At 42.2% G+C, this 8,600-nt stretch overlaps 1 protein-coding gene across 1 annotated transcript in view; it reads left to right on the top strand.

Annotated features, from left to right (window-relative positions):
* Positions 1 to 2,436: 2,436 nt before the first annotated feature.
* The window catches only part of bpnt2 (3'(2'), 5'-bisphosphate nucleotidase 2), a 28,675-nt gene continuing 22,511 nt past the window's right edge, over positions 2,437 to 8,600 (top strand). Inside the window, exon 1 of the mRNA XM_078397424.1 lies at positions 2,437 to 3,107. Coding sequence (XP_078253550.1) covers positions 2,760 to 3,107 — 348 coding nt within the window. The 5' untranslated portion in view covers positions 2,437 to 2,759. The remainder of the gene's footprint in view (positions 3,108 to 8,600) is intronic.

Here is an 8,600-nt window from a genome sequence, read left to right as displayed (position 1 = left end):
CCATGTACCTTCCCCTGCAACTGTAGAAGATGCAACACCTGTCCCTATTCCTCCTCTGCTGACTCTGTCCAGGGACCATGAAAGTCCTTTCAGGTTAGGCAGAGGTTCACTTGCACCTCATCTACTGTATCCGTTGTTCAAGATGTGAACGCTTATACATCGGCGAGACCAAACGTAAACTGGACGATTGTTTCGCTGGGCACCTTCGCTCAGTCCGCCTGAACCTACTTGATCTCCCGGTTGCTAAACACTTTAATTCTCCATCCCATTCCCACACAGACCTTTCTGTCCTAGGTCTCCTCCATTGTCAAAGTGAGGCTAAACACAAATTGGAGGAACAGCATCTCATATTTCGCTTTGGGAGCTAACAGCCCATTGGTATGAATATCGATTTCTCTAACTTCAGGTTCCCTCTCTCTCTATCCCTCCCCCACGCAAGTCACACTAGCTTCTCATTTTTACCCAACAGACAGCTGACAATGGGCTGTTTCCTTTATCATCGTTACTTTTTTGCATATCTTTTATTCACTGTTCTTTATCTCTCTACATCATCTTCTATATCTCTTGTTTCCCTAATCCCTAACCAGTCTGACCTAAAACGTCACCCATTTCTTCTCTCCAGAGATGCTGTGTGTCCCGCTGAGTTACTTCAGCTTTTTGTGGCTATCTTCAGTTTAAACCAGCATCTGCAGTGCCTTCCAACACACTACTTCTTCAATGATGGATTCTAGAATTTACCCCAAAACAGATGGCAAAACATGTTGTGAGGGTGTCAAGCTAAATGGCCTGTAGTTCACAAACACTGATCAATAGATCACAAACACTTGATCCACCATTACTGCAGCCACCCTTTCATATCCGAGGATGCAGATAATCAGGTCCAGGAGACTTGTTTGCCTTTAGTCCCACTAGTTTGCCTATTACCGTTTCTGTAGTGAAGGAGTATAATGGAGAACTCATTTCCCATGGATGCTTTCAGTGCCTTCTAATGTGAAAATATTCAAAATACTTGTTCAATATCTGTTTTTTTATTCATTTCCATTGTTAATTCCCTGATTTAATTCTGAAAGGGATCAGCTCTCTCTTTTCCTGCATATACTTGCAAAAGCTCTTATTAATGTTTTTTTTGTATTCCTTACTAACTCACTATAATCTATTATCTTACCCTTTTTTTAGGTAATTCTTCACTGGTTTCTAAAGTTTTCCCTATCAGATAATATTCCACTAATGTGAAGTGCTAGGAAGAAGTGCAGAGGAAATTCACCAGGATGTTGCCTGGGATGCAGTTATGAGGAGAGGCTAGGTCTGGGTTTTTTTCTGGAGAGGAGGTTACGATGGGACTTAATTGAGATATGTAAAATTATGAGAGTCCTTACCAGAGGTGCATAAAACTAGTGGTAAGAGTGTAGAGGGGAAACATTGTCACCCTGACTGTGCTTAGCACTTGGAATGCACTGCTAGAGTGAGCAGTGGAAACAGTGATAGCATTTAAGGAGTGATGAGACAAGCACTTAAATTGCCTTAGCTTAGAAGACTATTGGCCAAATGCCAAAAAAGGGTTTAATGCGCACTGTTCTGTGCATGTAGACTAAGTGGCCTGTTTCCATGTGTATGAAGGAACTGCAGATGATGGTTTAAACCAAAGATAGACACAAAATGCTGAAGTAACTCAGCGGGTCAGGCAACATCTCTGGAGAGAAAGAAGGGGAACGTTTCGGGTCGAACCCTTCTCGACCTGAAACGTCACCCATTCCTTCTCTCCAGAGGGGCTACCTGTCCCAATGAGTTACTCCAGCATTTTATGGCTATAGCCTGTTTCCATGCTGCATAATTCTATGGCTCTAACTTCAGATATTAAAAAATATATGAATGTTGTAATGTGTGCTGTATGGCTGGAAGTGATAAGTATTTGACACTGGCAAATTCAACTTTGAAAAAGGAGGCAGTTAAAAGACGAAGTGCTCCTCAGGTGGGAGCTTATTTATCCCTCCTCCAGAATTACTGTTGAGTATTCATTCGCCACCAGCACTGCATCCTGCCTTACTCAATCTGTCTTGATGCACATCTATTGGAGACTTCTGGTTTTCTTCCCTCCACTCTCCCCCCCTTTTCTATGTAACTTTTTTTTAGTTTTAAGGAAGTCCATTGGCCTGAAACTTTCATCTTGGTTCCCCTTCCACAGATGGTGTTCGATCTGCTAAATATTGCCAACATTTATCAGTTCAGATTCCAATATTTATTTTGCTTTTGAGTATTTTCCATAGATTGATTTATGTGTTCGAAGGATTATGTGTACACCTAAAATACCCATTTTAACAACCCCCCCCCCCGCCTAAATGAAATCCTATTAAATCACACAATTTTATTTTTGCAGGATCACGAACTGACGAGAAAAACGGCTTAAATGACCCAGAAGCAGTTACATTATTACCTTTACCCTATGACCTATGGAGGACGTGGACGGGAACGGCAGCTGCAAAAGCGAGTGGGGTTGGTAACTGACTGACTGGCGGTGGCAGCAGCACTAGCAGCGCCCAGGGCTGCGAAGGGCAGGAGCTGCAGACAGCGGTGCCTGGAGCTCGCGCTCCGGGACCCGGGCCCGGGACGACAAGACTCTGCGCCGCGAGCCACGGTCATCAGCAGCAGCTGCAGCATCAGCAGCTACAGTAGCTACAGCAGCTACAGTAGCTACAGCAGCAGCCACTGCAAGCTCACCGGGTGCTTTGTCTGCACCACAGCACAGCGGCTGGTTGACGGCCATGGCTCCGATGGGCATTCGGCTGTCTCCGCTTGGCGTGGCCGTGTTCGCCTTGCTCACCGTCGGGGTGCTCTATCACTTCTACTCGGGTTTTCTGGCTGGCAAGATCGCGATCTTCAGAAAGATGCCCGGCTCGGACAGGGTCGACCTGAGAGAGCTGCTGGCGTTGTCGGTGGAAGCCGCCGTCCGAGGAGGGGAAGAAGTGAAGCGGGTGATGGAAGAGGGCGAGCTCCACGGCAAAACCAAAGGGAAGACTAAGGAAGGGGCCGATGAGATGCTCACCAGCGGAGACCTGCTGTCACATCAAAAGATGTATAATTTAATTAAAAACACATTTCCATCCATACAGGTGAGCTCGGGCCTCAGGGGCGCCAGCAAAGCAATGCAACGGTGGGTTTTTTTTGGGGGTGCGGTGAACCTTTCAATTGGATTTCACGTTGAAACCTTGATGTATCGAGTGATGCAGGAGTTTTCCAGATTAAGGTGTAAACATTATATTCTTTTTCCCCCCATGGCGGATATGAATAAGTATGATCGGGATAATTTAAAGCGTTTACATTGTTCTCAGAAATGCCAATCACGGTTGGGGTGCAATTTATAACTCCTATATTTCATATGACATTTCTAATGTAAGCAAGCGTCGCCCTAAACAAGTTGGATAGTGTTGAAAAGGGTGGCTTGTTCTTTCGGGTAGACTCTTAAAATTGCACAGATGGCTTTTGTGGAAATTTTTACTTGGTGTTTCCTAGTTTCATGTTTGGCTTATTCAGTACATCCCAGATCGCACATCATTGGTCTTGCATACTAATTAGGAATAGGAGTGGCTCACTCAGTCCCTCAAAGCTTCTCTGTCATTTAACATAATCAATGCTGATCTGTTTGTAAATTCAACATTTCCATCTGTTGGTGGTAACCTTTCAACCATCCCCACAGCCCCTTATCGATCAAATATCTGTCCAAGAGTTTAAAGATTCATAAACCTTGGAGAGAAACTGAACCATCCTACCAACAACTAGAGATCAGTCCTGAGCTACTATCTACCTCATTGGAGGCCCTTGGACTATCTTTCATTGGACTTTACTGTACTGTACATTATCTTGCACTAAGCATTATTCACTTTATCATGTATTTGTACACTGGTTGGCTTGATTGTAATCATTGTCACATCTCCGCCTCGGATGTGGAATAATGATGCAGACACAATCGGTATAAGTTACATAACTTAGTTTCTATGTTTATTGTCTCCTGACTGCAACCTCTGGCCTTGCAGTATTCAGCACACACCCCTTCCAACTCTCCAATCACCTGATACACAGGTCACATATTTGCATATCATCATCATGACTTATCTCATGACACTCGTGTATTGTCTTTCCGCATACAACAAAAGCATTTCACTGTACCTCAGTATACGTGGCAATCAACTAAACTGAACTAATCTAAACTAAACTAAAAAGAGCTTATCCTCGTATCCACTTTAAAGGGAGCAACGCCACAGTTTAATCAGTAGTTCCAGATTCTCCTGCACACAACCTCAAAGCATATAATCATGTTAAGGCTCCCTCAGGATCTTTTGTTTTTCTTTCAAATCTTTCCTTGTAGTGTACTTCTAAACTCCACCAGGTACAATCAGGCACTCACTTGTTACATCTTCCCACAGTAAACAGTAAAGACTGGTTTCCTCCCATTCCTTTCCTTGTGAGCTGATCAATTTTCTGATAACCAATATGTTATCAGCTTCCCCATAATCTTTTATTCTCCACAATGAACCTTTGAAGCAGCACCTTTTCAAAGCTTTCTGAAAATCACTGGTTCTCCAATATTTACAGCTCATGTTACTTCAAAGAACAATAAATTCACGGACTATGGTTTCCCTTTCTCAAACTATGCTGGCTTAGTCTGATTAACATGATTTTTTTTCCAAGCCTTACATCAGTGATAGGAAAATTGTTGAAGATTTTTAGGGGACAGTTTTTTTTTGGGATTTGGGAAAGCATGGAAATTAGGGATAGCCTGCATGGCTTTGTGTGGGAGAACTTCAGTCCATCAAATTTCTTTTTGACGTAGTGACAAGAATGCAGGTGGTCTGCATAGACTTGCATTTGATGAAGGTCATGCATTTGATGAAGGTCTTCTTAGTTGGCTGGATAAAGGATCCATGATGAGTTGGTAAAGTTGGATACAAAAGGAGCTTGGTCATAGAAGGCAGGGGAATGTTTTCTGACTGGAAGTCTGTGACCAATGGTGTAGACAAATAATTTTAAATGAAAATGTACCTGGTCTAATCAATAAGTTTGCAGATGACACAGAAATGAGTAGAGCTGTAGATAATGTTAACATTTTGGCAGAGAAATGGCAAATCTGCATAAGTTTGAGGTGACACATTTTTTTAGGTCAAATGTAAGAGGAAAGTTATGTGTAGGAAGGAACTGCAGATGCTGGTTTAAAACAAAGATAGACACAAAGCTGGAGTAACTCAACGGGACAGGCAGCATCCCTGGAGAGAAGGAATGGGTGACGTTTCGGGTTGAGACCCTTCTTCAGACTGGTTAGGGATAAGGGAAACGAGATATAGACGATGATGTAGAGAGATAAAGAGCAATGAATAAAAGATATGCAAAAAAAGTAACAAAGATAAAGGAAACAGGCCATTATTAGCTGTTTGTTGGGTGAAAACGAGAAGCTAGTGCGACTTGGGTGGGGAAGGGATAGAGAGAGAGAGAGAGAGGGAATGCTGGGGCTACCTGAAGTGAGAGAAATCAATATGCGTTTGGCCTCACTCTGACAATGGAGGAGATTTAGGACAGAAAGGTCTGTGTGGGAATGGGAAGGAGAATTAAAGTGTTTAGCAACCGGGAGATCAGGTAGGTTCCGATGGGTCGAGTGAAGGTGTTCGTTAATTAGTTTAGTTCATTGTCACATGTACCGAGGTACAGTGAAAAGCTTTTGTTGCGTGCTAACCAGTCAGTGCAAAGACAATACCTGATTACAATCAAGCCATTCACAGTGTAAAGATATGCGACAAAGGGAATAACGTTTAGTGCAAGATAAAGCCAGTAAAGTCTGATCAATGATCATCTGAGGAACTCCAAAGAGGTAGATAGTAGTTCAGGACTGCTCTCTACTTGTGATAGGATGGTTCAGTTGCCTGATAACAGCTGGGAAGAAACTGTTCCTGAATCTGCAGGTGTCCATAGTATACGATAAATGACAGGACCTTTAGGAGCATTGATATACAGAAGGATCTTGGGTTGCAAGTTCATAGTTTTCTGAAAGTGGCAACACAAGTGGAAAAGGTTGTAAAGAGGCCTCTGCGGTAACCGAGTTACTCCAGCATTTTGGGTCTATCTTCGGTGTAAAAAGCATCTGCAGTTCCTTCCTACATATTTTGTCTGGTCCACTGTGAAATCTCCACAAGGTATACCTACTAAGTTCTCCTCCTCTCTCTGATGGGAATTCTGCAACATCCTCTCTCATTGCTTCCCCTCTTTGATTCCTCCAGCTCTCTGTAGCTTTTTATACCTCTAGTTGCCCTGTCCCCTGACTCAGTCTGAAGAAGAGTCTTGACCTGAAACCTGAAACAAGTCTCACTTGTCCAACACCGCCTTCAATCATTGACCGCCGCTCCACCTTATTCATCCTTTTCTGTTTGTTTATTTATTTATCTTTGTTAGATCTAATATGTAAAGCGTCTTTGGGTTTCTAGAAAAGCGCTATATAAATGTAATGCATTATTATTATTATTAAACATCACCTAATCCTTTTCTCCAGAGATGCTGCCTGATCCGCTGAGTTACTCCAGCATTTTGTTTATCTTTGATGCAAATTATCTGCTTAATTCTTCTGCTAACTCCTTGTTTTCTGGTATCTTCAAACTCATTTTCAATTTTTTGCTTTCTTATTAATCTTTTAGTCATTCTTTACTGTTTTTTGTAATCTGTCTGCTATTCTAGTCTGCCACCTGTCATATAATTATGTGCTTTTTTTTTACCTTTGATGTTATCTTTAACTTTCTCTGGTTAACCATGGATTTTGAGACCCCCTTTGGAATTTTCCTTTTTCAAACAAACATATCTATTCTTTGTACCCTGAGAAAGATCTCCTTAAATGTTCGTCACAGCATCTTGACTGACTGATCCCTTGACCTACTTTGACAGTTCACCTTTGCTAATTCAGCTTTTCTGTACTCGTAGTCTCCCCAATTTATGTTTCAAATACAAGATGTAGTTTCATTCTTGTCCCTGTGCCTTTCATTTTATTGAAAATCTAAAAAAAAAATATGGATGCTGGAAAGTTGAAATAAAACAAAAAACGCTGGAAACATGTAGGTCAGCTGCATCTGTGGGAAGAGAAACTGAGATATGGTTTCGGGTCACAGATCCTTCGCCAGAACTGTTGTAACCAGGAGTATCCGATCTAAAACATTAGCTCTGTTTTTCTCATCACAGTTCCAATCTGACCTGAGTGTTTCCAGCATGCTCTGTTATTTTCTAAAGTCACCCTTATTATTTGGAGGAACAGCACCCCATATTTCGCTTGGGCAGCTTACACCCCAGCGGTATGAACATTGACTTCTCTAACATCCTTGCTTTCCCTCTCTCTCCACCCCTCCCCCTTCCCAGTTCTCGGACCAGTTTTACTGTCTCCAACTACATTTTATCTCTGTTTGCTTTGTTGTTACCTTCTCCCAGCTAACAATGATCTATTCTACATTTTCCTTGATCTCTATTCCTTTTGTCCTATTTTCACACCTTACACTTCCTTATCTATATATCCCTCTCCCCTGACATCAGTCTGAAGAAGGGTCTTGACCTGAAACATCACCTATTCCTTCTCTCCAAAGATGCTGCCTGTCCCGCTGAGTTACTCCAGCATTTTGTGTCTCTGTCCATAACACTGCCGGTAGGTGTGAACCTTCCAGTTCTTGTGGAGATGATACAATGGTTGTGTTGCACAACACAATGGAAGGTGTCCATGTTGACAGCAAGGATATGCTCAATCTCACTGTGCAACACCAATATTTGACTATACTGGATGAATTCAAAATGATTCCGTTGTTGAAAACTGGGTGTAGCAGTAGCATAATCGTATTCCATCACAATGTGTAACTCTCATTTTCCTTGTATCAAGCCAGAGTTCCAGTGAGTAGAAGAACAGGTGTTCTTCTACATTACAGCAGGTGTACATTAAAAATGAAGTGTCAACGGGAGTTAAAAAAACATGCACAGAACAATGTATGCTCTCCCAACCTTTTTCTAATGTTAAGTGGAATGAATCAAATTTGTTAAAGGCTGCCTTCTGGGATGGGGGAGGTTAAAATTGACTATCCACCTAACTATTTTGACCCTGATGGGCTGCAAATTCTTTGTTCATCATTTGTTTTCACATAATTGGTTCACCACCCTTGAGGCTGGGATGTTCACATAACCTCCTCCACATTTCATCAGTTGTTTAATGGTGCACTAATATTCGCAACATGACGTGGCATCAATGCGGAACTTTGACCTTATCTCCAGGCATTTCACAATGGCTCTGTACACTTGACGTTAGGAGCACTGGATGTAGCAAAGGCTATGGAACTTGTTTCTGAAAATCAATTGCCTCATCCCAGAATACCACTTCCTACGGCAGTGTGCTGGATTTAACCATTTTCAGAAACCTAATTTTCCAATACAAGGGAAGAACATGAGATATTTGATGATGATTACACAATGTTGAGAAGGTAGACACAAAAAGCTGGAGTAACTCAGCGGGACAGGCAGCATCTCTGGATGATGTAATGGGCGACGTTTTGGGTCGAGACCCTTCTTCAGAAGAAGGGTCTCGACTTGAAACGTCAACC

This window comes from Rhinoraja longicauda, chromosome 4 (genome assembly GCF_053455715.1).
Source record: "Rhinoraja longicauda isolate Sanriku21f chromosome 4, sRhiLon1.1, whole genome shotgun sequence".
In the NCBI taxonomy this organism is placed as follows: Eukaryota; Metazoa; Chordata; class Chondrichthyes; order Rajiformes; family Arhynchobatidae; genus Rhinoraja; species Rhinoraja longicauda.
Note: the sequence above shows the minus strand (reverse complement) of the source record. Positions and strands in the feature narration are given on the sequence as shown.